The 24,945-nt window shown below is 35.1% G+C and overlaps 5 protein-coding genes across 6 annotated transcripts; 3 read left to right on the top strand and 2 right to left on the bottom strand.

Moving 5' to 3' along the window:
- Nucleotides 1-427: 427 nt before the first annotated feature.
- LOC105160480 (low-temperature-induced 65 kDa protein) lies at nucleotides 428-2,591 on the top strand. Of its 2 annotated transcripts, none has more exons than XM_088879362.1 (5): nucleotides 428-645; nucleotides 752-943; nucleotides 1,045-1,422; nucleotides 1,490-2,260; nucleotides 2,340-2,591. In XM_088879362.1, exons 1-5 carry the CDS (start codon nucleotides 567-569, stop codon nucleotides 2,429-2,431), a joined length of 1,512 nt encoding a protein of 503 aa, XP_088735488.1. In that variant the 5' UTR covers nucleotides 428-566; the 3' UTR covers nucleotides 2,432-2,591. The 2 variants fall into 2 exon arrangements, with proteins under 2 accessions (XP_088735488.1, XP_011076169.2); XM_011077867.3 differs by having other exon boundaries at nucleotides 429-645; nucleotides 743-943.
- A 1,405-nt stretch (nucleotides 2,592-3,996) lies between these two features.
- On the top strand, nucleotides 3,997-6,143 carry LOC105160479 (pentatricopeptide repeat-containing protein At1g55630). Its single transcript, XM_011077866.3, has one exon. It carries the CDS (start codon nucleotides 4,453-4,455, stop codon nucleotides 5,914-5,916), a length of 1,464 nt encoding a protein of 487 aa, XP_011076168.1. The 5' UTR covers nucleotides 3,997-4,452; the 3' UTR covers nucleotides 5,917-6,143.
- Nucleotides 6,144-8,285: 2,142 nt separating this feature from the next.
- Nucleotides 8,286-9,167, bottom strand: LOC105160478 (Copper transport protein family). Its single transcript, XM_011077865.3, has 3 exons — nucleotides 8,948-9,167; nucleotides 8,763-8,841; nucleotides 8,286-8,682 (listed from the first exon to the last, which is right to left on the bottom strand). Exons 1-3 carry the CDS (start codon nucleotides 8,954-8,956, stop codon nucleotides 8,438-8,440), a joined length of 333 nt encoding a protein of 110 aa, XP_011076167.1. The 5' UTR covers nucleotides 8,957-9,167; the 3' UTR covers nucleotides 8,286-8,437.
- Nucleotides 9,168-13,418: 4,251 nt separating this feature from the next.
- On the bottom strand, nucleotides 13,419-15,255 carry LOC105160476 (Heavy metal transport/detoxification superfamily protein). The gene is made up of 3 exons (XM_011077864.3): nucleotides 15,077-15,255; nucleotides 14,882-14,963; nucleotides 13,419-14,017 (listed from the first exon to the last, which is right to left on the bottom strand). Exons 1-3 carry the CDS (start codon nucleotides 15,080-15,082, stop codon nucleotides 13,689-13,691), a joined length of 417 nt encoding a protein of 138 aa, XP_011076166.1. The 5' UTR covers nucleotides 15,083-15,255; the 3' UTR covers nucleotides 13,419-13,688.
- Nucleotides 15,256-21,125: 5,870 nt separating this feature from the next.
- LOC105160475 (O-glucosyltransferase rumi-like protein (DUF821)) lies at nucleotides 21,126-24,569 on the top strand. The gene is made up of 7 exons (XM_011077862.3): nucleotides 21,126-21,245; nucleotides 21,806-22,048; nucleotides 22,523-23,043; nucleotides 23,123-23,315; nucleotides 23,568-23,632; nucleotides 23,731-23,941; nucleotides 24,047-24,569. Exons 2-7 carry the CDS (start codon nucleotides 21,899-21,901, stop codon nucleotides 24,410-24,412), a joined length of 1,506 nt encoding a protein of 501 aa, XP_011076164.1. The 5' UTR covers nucleotides 21,126-21,245; nucleotides 21,806-21,898; the 3' UTR covers nucleotides 24,413-24,569.
- The last annotated feature ends 376 nt before the right edge of the window (nucleotides 24,570-24,945 follow it).

The raw sequence follows: 24,945 nt of genomic DNA, 5'->3' as shown, positions 1-24,945 counted from the left end.
TATGTTCATTACATTTAGAATTTATAGACAAAGCATGCCAAGTAAATTGGATTTTGATTTATCAACAAATAAAAAAAGAAAGGGATTTTGACAGTTTCAAACTTTTCTTTTATAGTTAAAATCGAATTTGGTTGAATTTAAATTATTTATATAATAAATATATTAATTAATTGAATAAGATATTATTTATTTAAGTATTATTTTCTCGTCTAATCTTAATTTCGATATTCAAAAACAGTTCATAGCCAGACCGACTGTTCTAAGAATAAAGAACCAATGAGCCCCTACCCCAATGCCACGTCCACAACTTACTGAACGACACGAAGCTCAAGCCAGACACGCGTACCACGTGTGTAGTTCCGGAACCGCCATCTCCATGCAAAGCTGGCCGATTCATTCCTCAATCTTCCCTTCTTCTTTACGCTCGAACCGCTCCAGTTCTTATCCCCTACGTCTTCCCACACATCTATATATCTATATATATACACGACACTCCGTACTTCTGTAAGTTGCTGAGAATACATACCTATCGTGTATCAAAACTCCATCTGTTTGGGACTTGGAAAATGGAAGCACAACTGCAGCGGCCTTCGCATGGCCAGGATCATCACTATGAAGATCTTCGCACTGCTGGGTTGCACTCTGGTCAGTCTGGATCTTTGATCTTACTGCTTGTCGATCTGTATTATTTGCGTAGTTCTTTGGTTGCTAATTAATTAGCCTGTTTTGTTGTTCTTGGAAGTGATGGAAGGTGAACGTGAAGGAGAGCATAATCAGAGTGGGGAGAAGAAATCAGTGTTGAGGAAGGTGAAGGAGAAGGCAAAGAAAATCAAGGACACGATGAAGAAGCACGGACATGGCCACGGCCACGATCATGCTTCTGAGGAAGACGATGATGAGAGCGAGGAAATGGTGAACGATCCTGATGTTCACGGTGCAACAAGTAATTCGTTGACTTCCTGTGTTTATTTTACTGATTAGTTGTAGTCGATCGGTATCATTTTACTGACTGATGATATGATTATCTTTTCTTTGCGTTTGTAGTGTATGAATCTGCAGTTATCACAGGCACGAAGCTGCCTATGCAAACTGATGTGAATTTGGAAAAGCCGATGGATACGCGGGAGGATCGGTACAGTCGTCCTACTGTAACGAGTGAAGTGTATCCTAATGTAGTAGATGAAATGGAGAGTGCGCGCTCTGGCCCAGGAATTTTGGGGATGGATTCACCTTTTGAGGCCCGTGAGCCGGAAAATAAGAATCCTCTTGCAATCGACGTGGAAGAGCCCAAGGTCGTAGAACCGACTGTTAGAATTGGGCCTCTTGTGGGTTTAGAGGAAGACCCTCATTCCCCAAAGAGTAGGACCGGTGAGATTCCCGCCTCAAATTATGGAGCCAAAGTCCTTGATCCTACAGGCGAAGGTAGTAATTACCTACTAATACTAAGATTATTAAGAGTGTTTATGGAATCTGATCAATTGCTTTACAGGTCCTAAAGAAGCAGATGTTGCTCCGCTTGTTCAGCGTTTGGACAATCTGAATATTGGTGACAAAAAGCCCGAAGCAAAACCAGAGCCCTACACGGGGAGTCACGATCAGTTTGCTCCACAAACAACTCCCACCGCGGACTATTTCAATCCAGAATCAAATCCACTGGTCGGTGAAAATCCTGAACCAGATTCAGCCCCGAAGATTTCTAATCCAACACAACCTGAATCCATTCCCCGGGACACTCTAGCCGGAAAAATATCTTCAGCCACATCAACGATAGCCGATAAAGCAATCTCGGCCAAGAATGTGGTTGCTTTGAAGCTGGGATACGGCGGCCAACTGCAAGAAGCAGGCGAGGATTTGCCTCGGAAGCCTGCAGCAGATTATGGACACAAAGTTGCAGAAACACTGGCCCCCGTTTATGGTAAACTGGCGGGCGCTGGAACCGCCGTACTGTCGAAAGTGCGGAGAGGTGGAGGAGATGAACATGAAAGCAAAGGCGAGGGTGTCGGGGAGGGGACAGATAAAGGAGTTTCTGTGAAGGAATACTTGGTTGAAAAATTGAGGCCTGGTGAGGAAGATAAAATGTTGTCAGAGGTGATCACCGAGGCATTTCACAAGAAACAGCCGACGGGGCGGAAGACGGAGTCGGCTGTGGTGGAGAATACAACGGTCGCCCGTGGTCAGACGTCAAACGCAGGAGTTGTTGATCGTCTGAAAGGCGCCGTGGGGTCGTGGCTTGGCAAGAGTGGTGGGACGCAGACGGCTGGTGAGTTTCTTTTACATCTAGTTTTGAGTCTCTGAAAGTATGTTTATCTAATTTTAACAGAGATTCTCCGAAAATTTAGGTTTGGGTTCTAGTGGAGTGGGGCAGAGAGAGGAAGAAGTTATGAGCGAGCAGCAGCCGCCGCTCAAGGCGCAGCAGTCATCAGGCAACTGATTGGCGGTATTGCATGAAGCAATGTAACACAAACGAATTCGGAAAACGTGTTATCCCGTAGACGACTCCGTCTGTAGTTATGAATATACTGTTGATGTAATCGAGTGTTTGTGGTTTTCGGCGACTGCTGTGTTTGTATAAACGAACTTGTTTCCTTCAACAGACAGTGGTTGTTTCGTGGTATGATCGATGTTGGTAGCAGAAAAAAGACGTTTGAGGCTTCTAGAAATTAAAAAAACACCACACAAAAATGTTATTCCAAATTTTGAGGACAAGAAAAGGTTCCTTTTCAATATTATTAGACCTCATTTACTAAGTTGGAGAGGTTATTGCATGATTATATTGAGAACACGCAATATATGTGCACTAAAACTCTCCCATTAGACAAAGACGCAAAGTTGATGTCAATGTTGCCATGAGTGGTCATTTTTATTAATTTAATCAATATTTGGAACGATCAAGTAGGTAAATATTTTAAAAAATGGCAAGAATGTCTTAGGCCTTTAATGATTTATGATTTTAATAGGATAATAACATAACAATAATCATATATGAGCAATACATGCCATTTAGTTTTCTTGGATAACTAACAGCAAACTTTTAATACAATGACTTTTGAAAGATAAACCCACGAAAAATTCTTATTCAGACTTGGTTTGGTCGAACAATTTAATTATCATATTTATTTTGTGGTCGTTTCTTTTAAATTGTAGATCATTCACTTATTATGAGATTGGTTTAAATTTAACTAAATATTAACTACAACTTTCCATCTTCTGAAGTTGAAAATAAATTTAGCAGTTCATTTGGGCCCGCAACACTCTCTATCTTTGGGCCAGATTGCCAAATATTGGCTATAGCACAATGTAACATTCTCCAATCCACCTTGGTTGTGGGCCTTAGGTTTGAAGCATGACACATTGTATCTTTAATTATACCAATTTTGATTTTCTGAACTTTTTGTTTTTATTTTTATTTTTTAAATGGTGTATCGTGTAGAGTTACAAAATCATAAGCTTGTTATGTATAGAAATACATGTAGAATAAATGGTCGATAGGCCAATAGAGTAAAATGTGATATAGAATAAATTAATATTTTTTAGTGTTTACCCATTTATATAAATTATGAAAAATGATTAGATTATATTATCGTACATCTAAAATAGCATAAATTATCGTCTTATGAATTACTCACGGAATGTCATGTTTTATAGTGAAATGGATATGGGTGGATTGAAGGCCCAATCCACTCTTAGCAAACCTTATTAAAAAGAGATAATAAGTGAAAATATGTGGATCAAACTTCAAAATTATAATTTATAGGGTTTTTATATTTAGATTTCATATACATAAATTTTTTATTTTGCTTTCCATTTAATATTTTTGTATTTATAAAAGGATAAATAATATATATTTAAGTGATGATACTATTCTAATATTTTTTTTTATAAATATAAAATTATTCCATCAGCATATTAAATACAGAGTAAAATTAAAGATTTAAGAAATTAGTAATTAACAATTGACGTAAGTTTACGAACGAGGACCCAAAAGTTCCCTCTATATTTCATCTCTCTGGCGAATGCAGTCCCTTTTTCCGTGGGAGCTCCTCTCTGCACTTCATTACGACTTTCAAAACCGAAAGTTTCCTTCAGCAAATACCCCAAGCACTAAGCTAATTGGGGCGACCCGGAATTGCCCCTGCCGCTCCCTTCGGATAATTATCAAATACCCTTATTTTGCCTTAAACCCTGAGTAGTTTTTTCAACTCAACTCCATCTGGCTGTCATTTCAATAAGGTATTTTGAGTTTTCATGAACAAATGCTCTTTGCAGGTCACAGCCTGTGATTCCTGTTTCTCAGTTTTCTGTTTAATGGGAAGTTTTGGGTTTCTTGAATCGCGTGAAGTTGAACTCGCTGTGCTTGTGTGAAGTAGGAATTTGGTGGATTTATTGGGATTTCGGGGTACTAATGACTTACAGATATGATGGGCTTTCCCTAATTTTTGATATACTTTTGCCATGTACGCTGTAGGTCTTTTCGGTCCCAGAATTTTCAAGGGATTTTCTTGTTTTTGTGTTGTTACACGTACTTTGTGTAGCAGAATATTGAATGGCGATGATGTCGAAAATGGGTTTGGGCGCATTGAAGATTTTCTTAATGAATCTTGGAAAAGTTCGCAAATTGACTATGATGTGGAGGAAAAGACTTCAAGTTTATATGATTCGCTTGGGTCTGAGGGAAACTTTGCTGCAAGAAAGAGTTTTGTTGATGGGGTGATAAGTGATGCTGAAAGGATTCTTGAAATTCTTCATCAAGATGGTCCTGGATTTGATGCAAAACAGGTCCTAAGTGATCTAGGTGTGAGGGTTTCAGGTCTTCTTGTGAGAGAAGTTCTTTTCAGTATCTTGAAGACGATAAATTGTGTCAACAAAAATCGGTGTGCAAAGCTGGGATACAAGTTTTTCGTGTGGTCTGGTGAGCAGGAGAACTACAGACATACGGCTAATACCTACCATATGATGATGAGGATCTTTGCGGACTCTGAGGAATTTAAGGCAATGTGGAGATTAGTTGACGAGATGATTGAGAAAGGGTACCCAACTACTGCGAGGACGTTCAACATATTGATATGCACTTGTGGTGGGGCTGGGTTAGCTAGGAAAGTGGTGGAGAGGTTTATCAAATCGAAGACTTTTAATTATAGGCCGTTTAAACATTCATTTAATGCAATTCTGCATTCGCTTTTGACACTAAATCAGTACAGATTGATTGAGTGGGTGTATCAGCAGATGTTGGTTGAAGGCCATTCCCCTGATGTGTTAACCTATAACGTTATTATGTGTGCAAAGTTTAGGTTGGGAAAGCTGGACCAGTTTCATGGATTACTTGATGAAATGGGCAGAAGTGGCTTCTCACCTGATTTTCATACATTCAATCTCCTGCTCCATGTGCTAGGTAAAGGGGACAAACCGTTAGCAGCATTGAAGCTTTTGAATCACATGAAGGAAGTTGGTGTTGATCCAAGTGTTCTCCACTTCACAACGTTAATTGATGGGCTCAGTCGGGCTGGTAATTTTGAAGCTTGCCAGTATTTCTTCAGTGAAATGACAAAGCATGGATGTGTGCCGGATGTTGTCTGTTACACTGTCATGATAACAGGTTACGTTGTGGCAGGTCAGTTTGATAAGGCTCGGGAGATGTTCAGCGATATGATCGACAAGGGACAATTGCCTAATGTGTTTACCTACAATTCCATGATCCGTGGGCTTTGTATGGACAGGAAGTTTGAGGAAGCTTGGTCGATGTTGAAAGAAATGGAATCAAAAGGTTGTACGCCCAATTTTCTTGTGTACACTACATTAGTTGGTTACCTGCGGAATGCAGGCAAGTTGGCTGAAGCTCATGAGGTTATAAGACATATGGTGGAAAAAGGGCGGTATGCTCATCTGCTGTCAAAAATTAAAAGATATAGGAGATGCTAAGGAGGTGAAGTACTTGTAATACGGAAGACGCATTGTAACCTTAATGAAATTTTGTTCATTGATGGAGCTGTTGATGCGTCTTCCTTCATTTACTTCAGAAACCCTGTAAGTCTCAGCACATCCCAATTTTGACAATCTATAAGCTTTCCGATAGCTTCCTTCTGTAGCAGATGTGATACTCTTCTCGTGCAGCTTCTTGATTAACAAATATTTCAAGGTTTGAATTATGTCTCTGCATACTATATCAAAAGAAAGAAATGATCAAATAAGGCTCTTTTGTTGAATGAAATGGTCATCTGGGCTGTTAAGCCATAACATCTACAAGCAATATGCCATAAATGCATTAGAAAAAAATAGTTGAAAACTTTGCTCATACACCTAGCTGGATTTGCTAAATATGTGATAAAGGCCTTCTTATTAGCTGGTCATATTTCACGATGCATGTTTGTCTGCCTTTGCTCATATTTCACTTTACGTCACGTGGCAATTCCTCAGATACCTCTTGCTGTTTCTAATTTGAATATAAATTCTTTAATGGAACTTGCTGAGTCAACATACAACCTTGCAAGCACTCTAAGTGAACTAGTGCATAGCGATCAATCTTTCACACACCCAGATTTGCATGCGTTATCCTTGTATTCCACTTGAAATCTGCTCGCTGACAGACAAGGTGCTAATTTCATAGCTTTCCATATCTCTAGCATTCACTGTTGCTCAGTTTACCTCTGAGGGTCAAATTAACGTATCTTCAATTATTATTTTTGGGATCTCTTACCAAATTTTGTATATCTGCACTATCTTACATGATTCTTTTGGTATTCTATGCATCGTATCTACATAAAGCACATTACTTCTTCTGGCCTACTTTTGTTGTGTTTTAAGTCAGACATCTTTGAACACGCTCCAGTTGCCTACGCTAAAGGCAGGTGATATTGTGGTTTCAACTTGTTGAAGGAGTGTTTGTCTGAGTAGCTTCATGATGTCTCAGTTTTTTGTTTCTTATCCTAAGTATCAAAACACATCTAGAAAATGATAAAGTTGAGAACATTATTTCCTACGCTATTTCTGAACCATTTTTAACCATTTTAAGTAAATGCATGTGTATCGTGTAAATGAAATGCACGAAACAACTTGGGTCATGCTTTGTTCTACTAGCATCAGCATCCTTGTCTGGCTTGAAATGTAAGTAAATTCACACCACAGGCTCCATTCTTTTTTCCTTTCTTGATGGCCATATCATACACAGGCCGCGGTTATTCTCTGATTATGGGCTTCTTCCGAAGCGATTATACGATAAAATGCAGCAATAATTGTCTTCGGTTGTGTCATCCGTTATGTTTCAGCAATAATTGTCTTCGGTTGTGTCATCCGTTATGTTTCATTCACTCGGCATCATATACAAACTGCAAAGTGGGCTGATGTCAGAAATTAAACATCAGATGTTGTAATGTTCTGAAGTGAACCGAGTATTGGGTGCACCAAATATATTGAAGGTCTCTTGTCTTGTAGCTCTCTGTTCTCTGATTTCTGTGTGGTTTTCATGCTCATTTCTGTGGGTTTACCAGTGTCATTCTGTCTTGTACCGAATACTTTAATATTACAACATACTATTTCATATGCTATGTTTAGTGTTGAACTGCTGGCACCTGCACAAAACATGCGTTTCTCCTATATTTTAATTCATGTGACGAACATTATTCTCAATCAATGTAGCAACAATGACCTCATGGAACAGTCATTCTGGTCATGTTCAAGCAACTCTTTATGAACCAACCATTTCGTCATCCAATAGCTGCCAGATGCTTGAAAAGCCAAAAGAGCACTTGTTTTGAAATTGCCACAAGCGTTATCTTTTGCTCTTTTGATAAACTTTTATACAGTTCTGGCGATTTATTTGACAAATTAATACATAGGAAAATGACCCATATGAATTAATAATAGTGGAATTGAAAACTCCGTGGGGAGTGGGGACCGTGGATTTCCCACAAGAGCAAGGAACGCGTTGTACCTGGAAAGTCAGCAGCGTGTTTTGTTTTACTTCAAATAGTAAACACATAATCAATCGACAGGCACATTCTGTTGAAATTGATTTTACTTAAATCTTGAACATGTGCAAGAAATATACAAAGGGTTAATTTCCGATACCCAAGATTTACATAACTTGCTTGTGTTTACGCCCTTTCTAGATTCATTTTTAGGGGGGCCAGCCCTCAACTCAACCCCCACCTTCGGCCCACCAATTCTGCGTGGAGTCTGAATATTGGGGACTATCCACATTCTGATACTATTAAGGTTTATATAATTCTCATTGTTTTTTAGCTGAAAACCAATAATTGATAGTGTAATCTGAAGCGACAAAAACTTATGAATTGAATGTAATGTAATTTTTTTTTCTTTTGAACAGTAATTGAATGTAATGTTGATAACATGCTCATGTTAGGCAAAATACCCAGAAAAACTTATTCAAAGATGATACACAGAAAATAGCCAAAGATTGAGAACCGGAGTATGTGTGGTTTGATCACTTCTTCTCCTCAGGCTTCTTATCTTCTTTCTTCTCCTCTTTCTTCTCTTCTTTCTTCTCCTCTTTCTTTTCCTCTTTCTTCTCTTCCTTCTTTTCTTCCTTCTTCTCTTCTTTCGCTGGCCCAACTGACAAGATATCAACCTTCCCCACTTTCTTCAGTTTCTTCACCACAGCAACCGCATCCATTTCTCCAATCACCGTCAGCTTCTGACTGCTCAGATCAGCAGCAATCGAGTCCACCCCTTTTCAAATGCAAACATCAAATCAGTACTCTAAAATCAATCGATCTTCCATTAACAGAGATCAAACAATCAGAGACTACCAAATATATCCGCCGCTGCTTCGATTGCTTTCTGCTTTGTTTTCTCATCAGTCATCGTCAGTACCTTCAGCACTACCTTCTGTTTCCATCAAAATCACCAACAAATTTCATGTCAATTCCCAAAAAAACAAAGGAAATCCACTTCTCTGTGTGTGAATTGTGTGAAGTTATGGAGAAATTCATACCTGAGCCATTGGAGGAGAGGACAGGTTATGGATTAATGCGGAGCTTTTTGACAAGGAGCAGAGAATGAGTGAAGAAGGTTATGGAAGAACTGTGGACTTTGAAGCGATGTTTGTTTGTATTGTATGTATCTTGGGTTTTATTGTGGAGAATTGGAAGTTCTTGTGAACAATTGTACATTCCCAAAAACCATATAGGTCTTTTCTTTAGGGGGAAAATTTGGGGGAATTTATAATTAATTCGAGTATTATTTAATGTTGGCTGCTTTTTTTGCGACTATAGGTAATGGGGTTATTGAAATTATGACGATCTGATATAATAATACAAACTTTTTCTAAAAATAGTGAAAGAATTTTAGAACGATTACGATTACGTGTTGAATGTATTAGTATCGGGTAAGAATTTTAATAAATTATGTGCTTGGATTGTGTCTCAAAGCGAATATTTTGTAATAGTGGAAAATTCTTATAATTATATTTAATGAATATTGCGAAAGTTGGTCATACTTTTTTAATATTCTATTTCTTGAAAAAGTTATATAAAAGATGAATTATATGGCCCCTAGATTTAGAAGTGGGATGTCATATTTGGACAAGATGAGTTGTGCTAATAATGACTTGGAAACGTCAAAGTGATTGGTAATTGGATGTGTTTTTGATGGAAGTGTGACCATACGAATAGTAGAAAAATAATGTTACGAAGAAAATAATCAAAGAAGAACAAGAAAACGGGCTAGGTAGAACATTCTAATCTCACAAAAATTGGAAGGGAGGAAAGCGAGTGACTGTCTAGTTGACAGGCAAGAGAAAACTAGAACTTATTTGTTGATATTGATTGAGCTCTTAGGTAAAATGAGTTAAATGAGCTAAACGATCCGATCATTTTTTAGGGTACGAGGGAATGCTGTAAAGTTGTACCTTTTCTATTCATCAAGCTAGTGCCATAAGACTAGCGATCTAGAGTGAATGACTAGAAGTAAAAAACGGAGCTTTCTAAAAGAGATAGCAGTTATGAGATTCTAACAGAATGATATGACATGGAGTCTTTCTTGACAACTAGAAAGGAAGAGCTCGATAGAGTAATATTATTTGGAAAAAATCCAGAGACCCCCCTTGTGATAATAGGAATGTTCAAAAACCTCCCTATGAAAATTAAAGTATCAAATACCTCCCCTATGATATAAAATAAAATTCAAAAAACCCTCTCCGTACAAAAATTGGGCCACACGCGATTTGACTGCAATTTTTCTATAAAAATACCCTTTTTTTGATATTTTTGCCCTTCTCTCACATTTAATATATAATATTATATATATGTATTTAAGAATTAAATATTATTTTATATAATAATTATTTAATTTAAATATTATATATTCTATTAATAATAAAATATTCTTTTATATAATAAAATATTATTTTAGTTAAATTAAAATTAATTTTATATATAATTAAAAAAAAATAGCAAACGCCGTCGCTGCTGAAGAGGAGGGCCGGCGCCCTCCTCACCCTGGGCGACGGGGGAGGGAAGGGGAGGAGGGAGGGAAGGGGGCGTTTGGAGGTGGAAGTGGGGGAGGGGGTAAGAAGATGGGGGTAGGGGGTGGGGGTGGGTATAATTGTTATTTTTAATTTTTTTTATAAATTATAATTAATGTTATAAATATATGGTAAAAATTATAAATTAGAATAATTATATATTAATAAGTCTAGTTGACTGGGTTGATTAGAAGGGGTATTTTAGTTATTGTTTCTAGAAAAATAGATTCAAATTGACCAAGGGGCAGTGTGATTATTTATTGTTAACATAGGGGTGACTTTTGACATTAAAAATTTCATAAGGGGGTTTTTGATATTTTGTTATATCACAGGGGGTCAAAATGAATTTAACCCAATATTATTCTGATGGGTGTTGAATTCACCAAAAATATTATCCTACTAAGAACTTATAAAAGTAGTGAATAAGGTTGAATTCCACAAAGATTGGTTTCAAATTAATTCCTTTAAGAATAGAAGTAGGGGGGATTGTTGTAAAATCTAAAATTAAAAAAAAAAGGATACTTAAAGAGGATAAATATGAGAAAAATATTCCAATTAAAGATAAGATCATGCTTAATTCCACGGTTGATTGTAGATGCAAATATGACAATCATTCATCATAGATAAATTGATTATAGTTATTCGTACGACCTAACAACCTCACATTTCCTTACCTTGTCGATAGTTAAGAAATGTCATCTGATAAATCTCTAATTAGTAAACAACCTTGGGAACAATCTTAAAATTTAATTTACCAACAACGTTATGAGCGAGAAAAGCTCAATTCTATCAATAAATTCCTACGAGGATTTATTTAAGGTAGATTGTGCATTCCCCACAACATAATTCAAACTGCGACATAATCATTATATTGCGTTATCACTAGTTATTGAATTAAACAAATAATTATTGATTTGCAAGTTCAATTGACTAGGAAAATATTCTTGACAATGAATAATGGTACCTATCATTCATAAATTAGATTATTTGTAATAAAAGTATATAGAATAACACAAATACCAATATGAATTAAAGTAGAAATCATAAATTAAATGTCACAATGTATTGGAATTAAATATCCGCAAAGTCTTTAACTCAAATTAAAGAACTAGCCTAGCATACTTAAAAAGAGAGTTGTATACAAAATGCAAAGAATAAAAGATCCAAAAATCAAAAGTTGTCTATATGATGAATTACATCACATATTACTAACTACTTAATTAATTCTATTAGAACTAAAAAAGATAAATTGCTAATAAAACTAACAGTGTTAAGAAAGTAAAATTATTATCCTAAAGAGAGATTCTTCCAACAAAGATAGCTTCCAATCACTCAAAGGAGTCCCATTTCGCTTCAAAACCTTCCAAAATCCTCTTGGACTTTTTTTTTTTTTTTTTCAGTCACATTCCTGTAGGTTTAGGTGTGGGCACGCTTAACTCATCCCTCTAATTTGTCCGCATGTTTATTTTGACTTCTTTATCTCTTTTTCACTTCCTCAATCCATTATAAGCTAATGTTGCAATATGACATTTGATTAGGAACATTTTAACAGCAAAAGATATCAAATACCACTTAAAATTATAATGAAATGCACTCTTATCATATTCAAAAGAAGGGGCTCAAAGAGGACCTTCTAAAGGATTATAGCGCGACAGAGAGCGATCAATAGAAAAGAGGGAAGGAGTTCGATTGTATATGTAGCTAAAGCAGCAAGCGACTGACCTCCTAATTGGAGGGCAGGATGAGGGAATGACTAATAGGCCGAAGCAACAGGACTCGATTCCTAATCCTGGGCCCGTGAGCTCAAAAGCCATGAGGGCCTATGACATAGTTGAAAGGAAGGTGATTAGTTTGGGCTTTGAAGAGTAGTCAATCCAATAAGGTTGCGTTTGGATGAATTGATCTGAATGTAAAGTAAGAATTTCAAATAACTCAATATTAGATGGATCTCAAGTCCATTATAATGAAATAAAATATAATTTAGAATGAAATTTTATGGGTTTGAAATCTTTCATAGTGTGAATTTATTTAAACAAATTTGATGAATTTGTTATTATGATTTTGAATCTTTTTATCCAAATTCGTCAATTCAAATCCAACCCAAACTCGACATGATTCGTCCTATAAATTCCGTAAAACAGTAGATAAAATATATCAATTTTTTTTTTGGGGATCATTTTAAGAATTCTATAAAGTAAAAGACTAAATGTGTCGAATTTTTTAAATTTTGTAACCATTTTAAAATTCCATGAAACGACGGACTGAAAGTGTTGCAACTCTTATCTTGCAAGACTAAAAATATAATTTTGCTACTTCTCCCTATTTACCACAAATGTCTTGAACAAAACATGTCAAAGTGCAAAAATTCTCAGTTTGTGTGTATTTAAAACAATTAATAAATTAATTTCTTTAAATGTAAAAACTTCACATATTACTATAATATGAATTATAAAATTAGAATACAACGTTACTAATTGTCATGACTTGAACAACCATCAGCACGATGATCTAATAGATAAATCATGAGATTGTACTTAAATATTACGAGTTTGAATCTTAAAGAAAAACGTACTTCATGACAATGAGCATAGAATATTGGTGTATTATGGACATGTAATAAAGTTGAATGTTGTTTAATTATCTTTGCATTGTGTTTGTATTGATGGATTAAAAGGTATGAATTTCAAATGTTTAATAACAAATATTTGGATTGTTGGAATAATTTTACAATAGAAAGAATTTTAAATTCTTTAATTTTGTTTCGAATTATATTTTGTAAAATATTAATTAATTTTAAATTCTTATAATATAAAACCATTTGAAATTATTTTTTCTAAATCTTCCCTCAAAATATAAATTCTGACATCCAAATATAGGCTTACTTCATACGTTTACACTGAATCAAAGCTGACTTCGCCTTACATCCCATGACTTGCTCAAATATCAAGAGGTACAAAAGGTGTATTATAAATAAAAATGTCCACACAACAACCCTATATTTTATATTTTTTTTAAAAAAAAAAGCTTGGAAGACAAGAATTAAAAAAAGAAAAAGGGACACATAAAATAGCCAAAAAAAAAAAAACAAAATAGATCAATCATAATACACAAATACCAAGTGAATATCGCACTCAAAACATGCTTTAGAAAAGCAAAATTTGGATTAGATAAATAAAATAAAACAAAATTAAAAGGAACTAATGTAGGTATTTCACATGATCGAACACGCATGAGGATTGTCATCGCTAAAAAGAGAGGCTACGGCCTCGTCGGAGGCCACAGCCACCGAGTACACAGCCGGTGTGTGGAAGAAGGTGTGCACATTGGGTGCAACCACATTTCTCGATGTGTCGTAGTAATGGCTGATAATGTGAGTAGGGTACTTGTAGAATGAGGAGAAATACGAGTATCCTGGATACGGCCATGGCTCGGCCGCCTTTCCCGCACGTTTGATGGCCTTGAGCACCTTTTTCTCCTCCAATGCGTAGCCCCTCACCGTTATTTTCTGCAACTCCATGTCGACGTCTACCTCATCCACCCCTAAGATCAATTAAATTCATCAAAAGCGGCATTGCTGCAAAGAAATGAACTTGACGGTATATTCTTATGTAATTTGTCATTCGTCTTGAATAGATGAGCATAAAATTAAACGTGGCTCGGACTATACCAATCCTTTGACCTATAGACTCTAAGAATTAATGAGCTTATGAAAGAAATTGTACTGCAGCATATCTCACTCAGTCCCACAACACATCTACTTCATCACATTATGAAAATAAACATTTTCAAGCCATTCACTCACTCCCATCCCAGAATTTCAAGTAGCTAGACACACTTCTTTATATATTCAATAGATAATAATAATAATTAAGTTAAATTATATTTTTGGTCCTATAATTATAGGTCGATAGCATTTTTAGTCTATAATTTAGCTCTGTTTACATATTTAATCATTTTTTTTATGAATATCTCATATTTATTTTTCTTTTTTTGTAAATTTAGTCCAATGATGACAATTTATTACTAACACACGACCTATAGTTACAAGATAAAAAATTAGATTTACTCTAATGTGAAGGGATCAAAATTGTCAACTCCAGACTAAATTTACCAAAAAATAATCAAATGTGAGATGTTCATGACTAAATTCGTCCAAAAAATGATTAAATGTACAAATGAAACAAATTACAGAGCAAAAAATACTAACAACTTATAATTATAGGACAAAAATGCAATTTCTCCCAATAATTAAATCTCTAGGAGGAGTGTAGAAACATACAAAAATCAATACACATGAACAGAACATGGCCGCTGCATATCCACCATAAAATAACCAGCTCCATGATCAAAAACATCCTTGGTGGATTTTGAGTAGTGTAGAGGAGGAGAATGAGAAGTGGATACCTTTGAGCTTGAACAAAGCTTTCCTAAGCTTGGCAGCACACCCATCACAGTCCAAGTTAGGAACTCTCACCTCCAACATACTCTGCAAACAACCCCCCAACCTACCCCGTTAACTATGTAATATTCTCAACAAATTACAATAACACATTGCACAGAAATACACAAAACAAAATAAGCAATTAGAAAAACACTTACAGACATATTTATATGTCAAAGTTGCAAGAATGAAAACTTGTAATTTGGTTCTGGTTTTGCTCTTATCTAACTAAAAACAGCAAGATGAGGAGCAGCCCTTGTGCTTTATTATTATGAAGAGAGAGAAAGAGAGAGAGAGTGGGGGGGCATTGGGGTTTGAAATTACAGGAAAGCAGGAGGAGTTCACGCGTGGGCTGGGACAGCGTGATGACATACTGATCCCCACCCCCCAAACCCCGAGCACAGCTATTATATATGTTCCCGCAGAACCGAAAACTGCAACTGTTTTTCAGCTTTACTGCTATCTATGTCAGCACTCTATATGCACTAATGTTTCAAACTCAAGTGCTAAGTAGATCACCCCTTCACTACATACGCAGAATGGGCAGTACTTGAGAAAATCGCAATGTATGTTTCACAACTTAATTCTTTTTCTGATTTTGATTGAATTGTTATTTTAACAGTCCCTAAATTGTGAGAAAAAATTTTTGGAACCTTTGTCCCAAGCACAAACTCCCTTACCTATTTAATGGATGGAGCATGTGATTTGTATGTGCACTGTTTAATACTTACGAGGTTCGTGGTTGGGACAAAAATTGCAAAATTTTGTGACTTATACGAACCGAAATCGGAAAGAGGGTAAGTTATGGGTGATACTGCAATTTTCCCACCAGCATTTCATCAACCAAAAATATTCAAGTCTTGGAGGCTATTTGGCTAAACTTATTTAAAATATCTTATAAGATGTTTTAAAGCTTATAAAATATTGGATCGTTTCTAAAAATATATTCATGAAGTGTCTGGAAAAAATAAAATGATGGAGGTTATACGGTGCTGGTGAGCAAATTTATAATTAATTTGAGAGGATCTATTAAGAGATTAGAATAAGTTGTCTATTCTTTGTTTTTTTTTTTTTTTTAAAGAGCTTATAGGTTCCTAACATTTTATTTTGAGATTTTATAAATTTTTTATTTAAAAAAAATTATCAAATACTTTGTAGCATCTTCTAAACTTTGAAACATCTTTAAGATATTTTAGAAAATTTATAGCACCCAAACACCCTCTTTATACCACAAGTTTATTGGAGCGATCTATTTCATATTACTATTTAAACCAACATTCATATAAGCTAAATTACAATTTAAACATAATACCATGTATAATATACTTATTGGTATTGTGATATCAATATATATATATATATATAAATATAAATATAAATATATATATATGTAATATCTATTCCAAAGATCAAGATGTGTCATAAATGTTTGGGACATGAGGACCTCAATTTTGGGGTTTGGAGTAAGGAAGAATTTTTGTCCGAATAAGATTTGATTTAAATTGAATTAATTATAAAATAAGAATATTTTATTTATTATGTGATTGATTACTTTTTATAAATTATATATTAATCACATTATAAATATAATATAATTAATTTAAATTTAATCAAATCGAGTCCAAATTAAAATTTCCTCAACTAAGTAGCATGGATCGAAAAGGGGCATGTAACTTAACGTAGTGCAAGTAAAGATGAGAAGGGTCATTATTAGTGAGGGGCTTGTTTGGGAGCACAATCGTCAAAGTCATGATGATGATTATGGCTCTTCTAAAAATGATAACAAATGCATTTTCACTCTCTACCGGACTTCCTCCATTGATTTTGAATTCAAATCTGCAAATGTGAGGCTCAATTTCTTATTATCAATGATGTCTCGGTCTAATAATTAATGCTGAGATTTTTTAAATAAGTTAGAGGTTATTAATTGGAGTTCTATTAAATGTATGGATATTTGTCTAATTTAAAGTGAGTTTATAAAATTATATTTTTGATCTCACATGAGAGAGTATTTTGTACTTTTAGTCCTACAATTTATAAGTTTAGCACATCTTGTCTACAAGCTAAAAATTACAGTATTTGGGACAAAAAATGCTATAATTGTTTATCTTATGGCACCAAATGTGCTACAATTCTTATCTTATGAGACTGTAAATACTAAAATATTTTATTTTATTGAATCGAATATTCTAAGTTTGAAAAAATGTGGGACTAAAAGTACAACACCTATCATATATGTGTGGGGGGGGGGTGTGCATGTCACGGTAGAACATGTTTTACTTCCATTTTGAACATAGAAGAAGTGAGGTGTTGCTTTTTATCTTCTGCACCAACGAATGTTATCTGAGTTTTGTTACATTTGTCATTCTCCTTCAATTTCTAAGTTTTCATTTCTATCTTCACAACCCTTTTTTTCGTGCAGGATGTCACCATAGTTTCGCAACATTTCTGAAACAGGTAAGTTGCAAGCACTTTTCTGAATCAGGTAAGTTGTAGGTATATATTGTAGGAATTGAAGGACAGGCGAAGAAAGAGAAAGAGTTGGAAGGAGAAGAGGATGAGTAGGAGTCACCATCATTCAGATGATGATTCTTCTGATGATTCTGCTGATCTACGGCATAAAAGGAGGAACAGGAAGGCATATTCAGACTCTAATTCCGATGTCATTACTTCAGATGATTCGCGAGTGGGTAGGGGCAAGAAACGGTCTGAGAAGAAGAGCAGCAAACATCGCCATGAAGAGGACAATTATGTCTTGTGCTTTTAAGGTTCCTTTAAACTGCTACTAAGTGTGCCCTATTCAATCTTTAATCTGGTGGTTGATGAGCTTCTTGATGAAAACCACTTTAACTTAGTGGACAATGCATTAGTTTGGTGCATTTATTGTTTTTAAGTTTGATGTAATATATCATTTTAATTGATTTATTCTTTTGGTTTTAAGAATTTTGATATTTATGGAGTATGCTATGTGCGATTCCGACATGTGATCGGCCCTGTTAGTTGAAATATTGAAGTAATGCTTTGGAATTTTATTGGGTTTAAAGTTCTTTTACTTATTTCTATTCGATGCTTTGGGAAAAACCTGCTTGTGGACATCAAAAAGAGTTTAACTATTGCTGCTCTTTTTAACCCAGTGCTATGATTGGAGCAAAGAAGGCTGCAACATTTCACAGTGTGTTTTATATATGTAACTATATTAGGGCAATAATTTTTGTGATTAATATTATCTTATTTCTGGATCAACTTTTTGAAAATGATGATCTGGTGTAGCAGGTCTCTGTTGAGATCATGATGCCATGGAATATATTTTTATATGTTCTAATCAGCTACTGCATTTTTTTTTCAATTTTATCAGAGAACTTTTGTGAAATGATGCCCCCTCCTTGTCTGTGCGTCTTTTGTGTGTGTGTGTGTGTGTGTGTGTGTGTGTGTGCGTGTGGGGTGTGTGTGTATGTGTGTGGTGTGTGCGTGTGAGGTGTGTGTGTGTGTATGTGTCAGTGTAGAACGTATTTTTTTTCGATTTTGAACATAGAAGAAGTGAGGCGTTGCTTTTATCTTCTGTGCCAACGAATGTCATCTGCGTCTTGTTACATTTGCCATTCTCTTTCAATTTCTAAGTTTTCATTTCTATCTTCACAAGCCTTTGTCTCGTGCAGAATGTCACCATAATTTTGCAACATTTTATGCTCATTACGGATATTGAGTGTCTTTGTGGTCTATTTATGTCGTTTGTAATATTTTTGTGTGGATACATAGTGTATTCTCATTTTTGTTTACCCGATATGAAAGAGTATTTTTTGAAACGAAGAGCAATAACAGGACAAGACAGAGTGCATTGTCCCTCTTCCTTTTTCCTTTCAATATATCTCGTTAGCAAGAGTGGTCTCGGGTTGATTTACTTTACTAGAGGGGATATAGTGAGAGAAAAAGAGTGGAGGATTGATAAAATCTTATAAATGCCTTGGGTGGTTACGATCTGAAGCATCACCTTTATTTTTTTGTACTCGCATGCAAGAGGGAGAGTGGTTCTTTTGCTCAGGAACAATTAATCAGTTATATATGTTGTAGCTAATGGTTGACTCATACTTGTGCTTCCATGTGGCTTACTGTTTATTAGGTAAAGAACTAATCATTCACCTGCCCAAGTTTCTGTTATTTTTCTTCCTTCAGGTACTTATGGGCAGTTTCATACATATTTGAGTGGTAACAGTTTCCTACTAATGTGGTTTTGGTATTGGACAAACCAGGATATTAGGCCTATAAGTTGTTGAATATATGGTGTTGCTTGATAAATGGCACAGCTGTTCCTGTGGCTCTTCTTTAGAAAGTGCATGATTCCTTTACTGGAAGGAAACACTAGCTTTAACTTTTTGGAAGAGAGATAAGTTTAATGAAGTAATCAAAAAATCTATTACAAGTTTTTATGCTAACTTTGTTAAAGGTTGGGGTGTCTTGTGTGATTTATGTTTCTTTTCGCTTGGGCTTTTGCTGAAATGCCTTAGTAAATACAAAGCTAACCCAGCGCTAATTGCTTTCTGTTAACCATCCCATGTATTCATAATATTTTGGATTTTGGTTTACTTTCTGATCTCATGTTGCTTTTGAGCAGTATGGATAGTTGGATTATCTTGAAGGTACTTTTTTATTTTTCTTTTTAAGCAATTGAAGGCACTTTTCTAAATCAGGTAAGTTGCAGGTATAAATTGTAGGAGTTTTATTAGATGTGTGGGTGTTTGTCTAATTTAAAATGAGTTTATAAAATTATATTTTTTATCTCACATGAGAGAGTATGCTGTACTTTTAGTTCTACAAATTACAAGCTTAGCACATATGGTCTACAGGCTAAAAATTACAGTATTTGGGATAAAAAATGCTATAATTGTTTATCTTTTAGCACCAAATGTGCTACAATTCTTATCTTATGAGACCGAAAATACTAAAATATTTTATTTTATTGAATCGAATATTCTAAGATTGAAAAAATGTGGAACTAAAAGTACAACACCTAGCATGTGGGGCCAAAAGTACAACACCAATCATATGAGACCAAAAATACAACACCTATTATATGAGACCAAAAGTACAACACTTATATGGTACCAAAAGTACAATACCTATCATATAGAACCAAAAGTACAATATGTCCATGATGAATATTTACCTCACTTATAGTGAATTTATTGTATAATATTGTATTAAAATATATTTGTAGTTTATTAATATTAATGTAATATGTAATTATCGTTTACTGTTTCTATCAAACAAAAAAAGAAAAAGAAAAGCTGAATTTCTTATTCTGCCCCTTTTTTCGTTTTGCACTTCTTTTTTTTAATTTTCTTTTTGATCAATGGATTGACGTTTTTCAATCAAATTCAAGGATATAAATGACAATTTTCTCGGTGAAATTTTGATCAGGAGAGTTTATTTGGAATATGAACAGCATTGTCATAATAATTCAGAGATGGTTGGATTAGAATCCATCCATAATAAGTCAGAATTAGGAAGAAAAAAATAAAAAATAAAATTAACCAGCAAAAAAAATAATTAAATAAATTATTAAAAAATTACTCTGAAATATTTATAAAGAAAGAGAGCCTTTGGTTAGGGATAATGAATAAATTGCAATAATAGTGGTTACATACGTCTAAAAAAAAATCATTCAATAATGAGTATTCTCATCACTCATGATACACCAGACCTAGGGTTTGATTTAATAAAATCTTTTAGCTATTTATTTGTAACTCATCCGTTAATATATTTACTATTAAATAATTATTTTTATTAACGGTCTCAAATTTTAAATGAGATAATTATTTAATATAATATCATATGAAATCAAATGAGATGCGGTGACCATCTCAAAATTTTGAAACCACTTCTCTATTAAGTATTTCAAATCATTCCGAGTCTCATGGTTGGATAGTTGTGAATAAGTCTTACGAAATTGTAATTTCACCCTTTTTTTTTTTTTTGTCTGAATTATGGTATTTTAGGTAACTATTTTCAGAAAAATTCTTATTCAAGTTTGGTTGAACGAATTAATTAGAGTTTGATACAATTATGATCATTATTTCTGAAAATCAAAATGTATAATACTTATTATATAATTGATTCGAGTGGAGCCAAACGAATTAAAATTTCCACTATTTTTAGTTTATGACTTGTCTTTTTTCTTTTGCGTTCTTGTTTGGATGCAACAGAGTACCCAAAACTTTGACACCCCAAACAACAGAGAGAAAGAAAAGAAAATAAGGAAAAGGATTAGGAAAAGATGTCGTCTTGACAGGCAGCAGCAGGCAGGCAGAAAAGGGACAGAATCTACTTTAGGTGACTGATCAAATTTTCCTTTTCTGTTCTTGATTATTATCTTTTATCCCGTCCCATATTCATTAAATTTCTTCACTTTTGAGATGAAAATACCCAGTTTTTGCAAGTGGACTTGTGCATGGATATATGTTGGACGTGGATTGAAGGGGCTTGGTTCTGCTTCTATGTTGCATTTAAATAGGAAAATATACTTTCCTTCAGAAGAGAAAAAGGTTGGGAGGGGCGACCAGCTTTTTTCGACTATGGAATTGGATTGAGGGGTTGATTTTGTGTGGATGTGGAAATCAGATGTGTATGGGCATGTTTCATTGTTGACTAGCATGAGGTTCTTCATCAATCTGAATAATCTCTTTAATCAAACAAGATTTATATGCAAGATTAACATCTAAAAGTTGAATGATAATTGGAGAAAAAGAAAAAAAGAGTGCCCTTTGATCTTGAATGGAATTTTCGTTTGATGATCAAACTTAAAAGTAGAAAATATATGGTTTCATATACTGCTTGTTAACTTAGTTCTTGAAAACAATATAGAAGCAGAATCCTTACATTGGTCTATTTAGAGTTGAAGGTGAAGGTTTGATTAAGTTTGAGGGGATTCAAGCATTCAACACTGCAAGTCTTGAAGTGATAAGAGTAACATATTAGCAGAGAGCATGCAGGGAAGTTACAGGCGTTTGGCTGAATCGTTTCGGCATCAATGCAATTGGAATAAGCCTCACACAAGATACACGTTCGCCTTTTTCACCTGCCTTCTGGTGGTTGGCGCATATTTATCCACCTCGATTCTTGACATATCTGTTTCTGTAAGTTTTTCTCAGACTAATTTACTAAAAACAGCTAGTTTACGGTAAAAGAGAACTGAAGTTTACTATGTAGGAATTGATAGTGAGTAATGATGTTTGTGCTTTCTGGTTAAATTGTTGTAACATAGAAGTTTGAATGTAAACTAGCAATATTAAATCGGATTAATGGAACGGAGGATTGCAGTTTGTAACAGTTAATACAGTATTTTTCATGGTCTAAGTAACAAATGTACAATACAACGTTGTTTGCGATCTGAATGCTGTCTTATGTTGTCGAAGATCGTGTCGGTTATGGCTGTCAACAGCTTCAAGGCAGAAACTATGTGGTCTTATTACATGACTCACGGCGTAGCAGATAGAGTTAAAGAAGGGCTGTTGTGTTCTTGTTTGAATTGATTTGCGTAGTTTAATTTGGTTATTAGTTCTCTGATATCAGTAGTGTAATATCTCTTTTTATTAATCTTCTCTATGAAGGTAAACAAAGAGTTGCCAACAAAAATAATAGAAATCCCACTTGACTGTTCTTCCACTAATCAGACAAAAACATGCCCGGCAAATTATTATCCATCAGCTTTACCAACAATCAGACCACGAAGTTCATCAATTCTTCTGTCCTGCCCTCATTACTTCCATTGGATCCATGAAGATTTACGACCCTGGAAAGACACAGGCATAACTGAGGAAATGGTTGTGAGAGCTAATAGAACTGCAAATTTCAGGTTAGTGATCTTGAATGGGAGGGCTTATTTGGAGACTTATGTGAAGTCGTTCCAAACAAGAGACGTTTTCACATTATGGGGCATTCTGCAGCTACTAAGACGGTACCCCGGTAAGGTGCCTGATTTGGATTTGATGTTTGACTGTGTGGACTGGCCTGTGATCAAGTCGAGTGACTATCAGGGGCTGAATGCACTAAAGCCACCACCGTTGTTCCGTTATTGTGGGAATAATCAAACATTTGATATTGCTTTCCCGGACTGGTCTTTCTGGGGTTGGTAAGAAACTCATTGTACTCTAACTTGTAGATCATCTTCAATCTTGTGCAGCAACTCAAGTTGTTTTATCCGATTTTAGGCCTGAGACCAACATAAAGCCATGGGAACAATTAATGGGCGACCTAAACGAAGGGAACAAGAAGCTAAGATGGATGGACAGGGAACCTTACGCTTTCTGGAAAGGTAATCCTAAAGTGGCTGAGAAAAGAGTGGATCTTCTCAAGTGTAATGTATCTGAAAAACAAGATTGGAATGCTCGAGTTTACAAGCAGGTACGACTAGTTCTTGGATGTCGTAAGCACGGTAAAGGTGACTTTATTGAGCGGAACGTATTTTGTGCAGAGTAATAACGTTGCTCATGTTATTACTGTTCTTTTTATTCTGATGTTGTAATGCAATATGCACTTGAGGACTATCTTTGATGCAAATTGCGATATTTAAGCGCGACAAGAAAATGCTAAAACGCACTTTATGCACGATCAATGCATTGAGAGCTGTTATAAGATGTTTGGCAATGCTTTCAGGATTGGGACAAAGAGATAGAGGAAGGTTTTAAACAATCAGACTTGGCAAAGCAATGTACCCATAGGTAATCATCAACTGAACTCAGTTTCAGCAAGTCCACGTTTCTGTTATTCGTAAATGTATTTTCTGCATTAGGCTAATTTTTCTTCCCATGATATAAAGATACAAAATTTACATCGAAGGATCTGCATGGTCCGTCAGTGAGAAATACATTCTTGCCTGTGACTCCGTCACGCTGTTGGTAACACCAGACTACTATGATTTCTTTACAAGAAGTTTGGTGCCGATGCAGCATTACTGGCCGATAAAGGCAGAAGATAAATGTCGATCAATTAAATTTGCTGTTGATTGGGGCAACAACCACAAAGAAAAGGTATATGCTAACATATTTTCCAAGATTAGCAAGTATGCATGTAACATTAGGTGCATTATGATTAGTCAGTAGTTGCCATTCATCACTTTCCCTTTGTGAAGGCAGGCTCAAGAACTAGGAACGGCAGCGAGCAGCTTCGTCCAAAATGATCTGAAGATGGATTTCGTTTACGATTACATGTTCCATCTCTTAAGTGAATACTCAAAGCTATTGAGATACAAGCCTAAAATACCTCCGAAAGCAGTAGAGCTCTGTTCGGAGGCGATGGCTTGCCATGCACAAGGATTGGAGAAAACATTCATGCTCGATTCCATGGTGAAGAGTCCAAAAGAATCGAGCCCGTGCTCGATGCCTTCTCCCTTGGAACCTTCTGCTCTTAAGCAACTTATTGAGAGAAAACAGGCTTCAATAAAGCAAGTTGAGTTGGGGGAACAGAAGTACTGGGAGAAGGTTCAGGATCAGCAGAGATAGAAGGTTTTGTAGAAAGGCTTAAATATATTTCTTGGTTTGGTTAGTTGGCAATGCACTTTGACATTTTTATTTAAAGTTGCAAAATAGTTTTATAACTTTTTTATATTTCGTGATTTTAGTTCTTTCGTTACCAAATTCTGCAAAAGTTGTCGGAATAAATCACATTATCCTTGCGATTTTACCTTTTTTTTTTCCTTTATTTTTTTAAGGATCGCAAAATAGTCGTGTAAATTTTTTGACATTAGTCAATTTTGATTGTTCTGATGCCAAATTTCGTAAATTTTTTTGAAATAAATCTTGTGGATCTCACGATTGTTGGATCATCTAAAGTAGAATATAAGATGAAATATTAATTTAAAATAGAAGATCCGAACTTGATGGGGCAAGAGTGTTGAACCTCAGGTCAAAATCGAAATTTTAATGTCACATGGTGCATCATGACTGTTCGATCATCTAACGAAGTTTAAGTTATTGTTATACCCTCGAAACATTTTCACACGTCAATTGATAGTGGAGCGTAGAAATTGCATAAT

Source organism: Sesamum indicum, linkage group LG4, assembly GCF_026168435.1.
Source record: "Sesamum indicum cultivar Baizhima isolate 11 linkage group LG4, ASM2616843v1, whole genome shotgun sequence".
NCBI classification, from domain to species: Eukaryota; Viridiplantae; Streptophyta; class Magnoliopsida; order Lamiales; family Pedaliaceae; genus Sesamum; species Sesamum indicum.
This window is presented reverse-complemented; position numbering and strand designations above follow the sequence as displayed.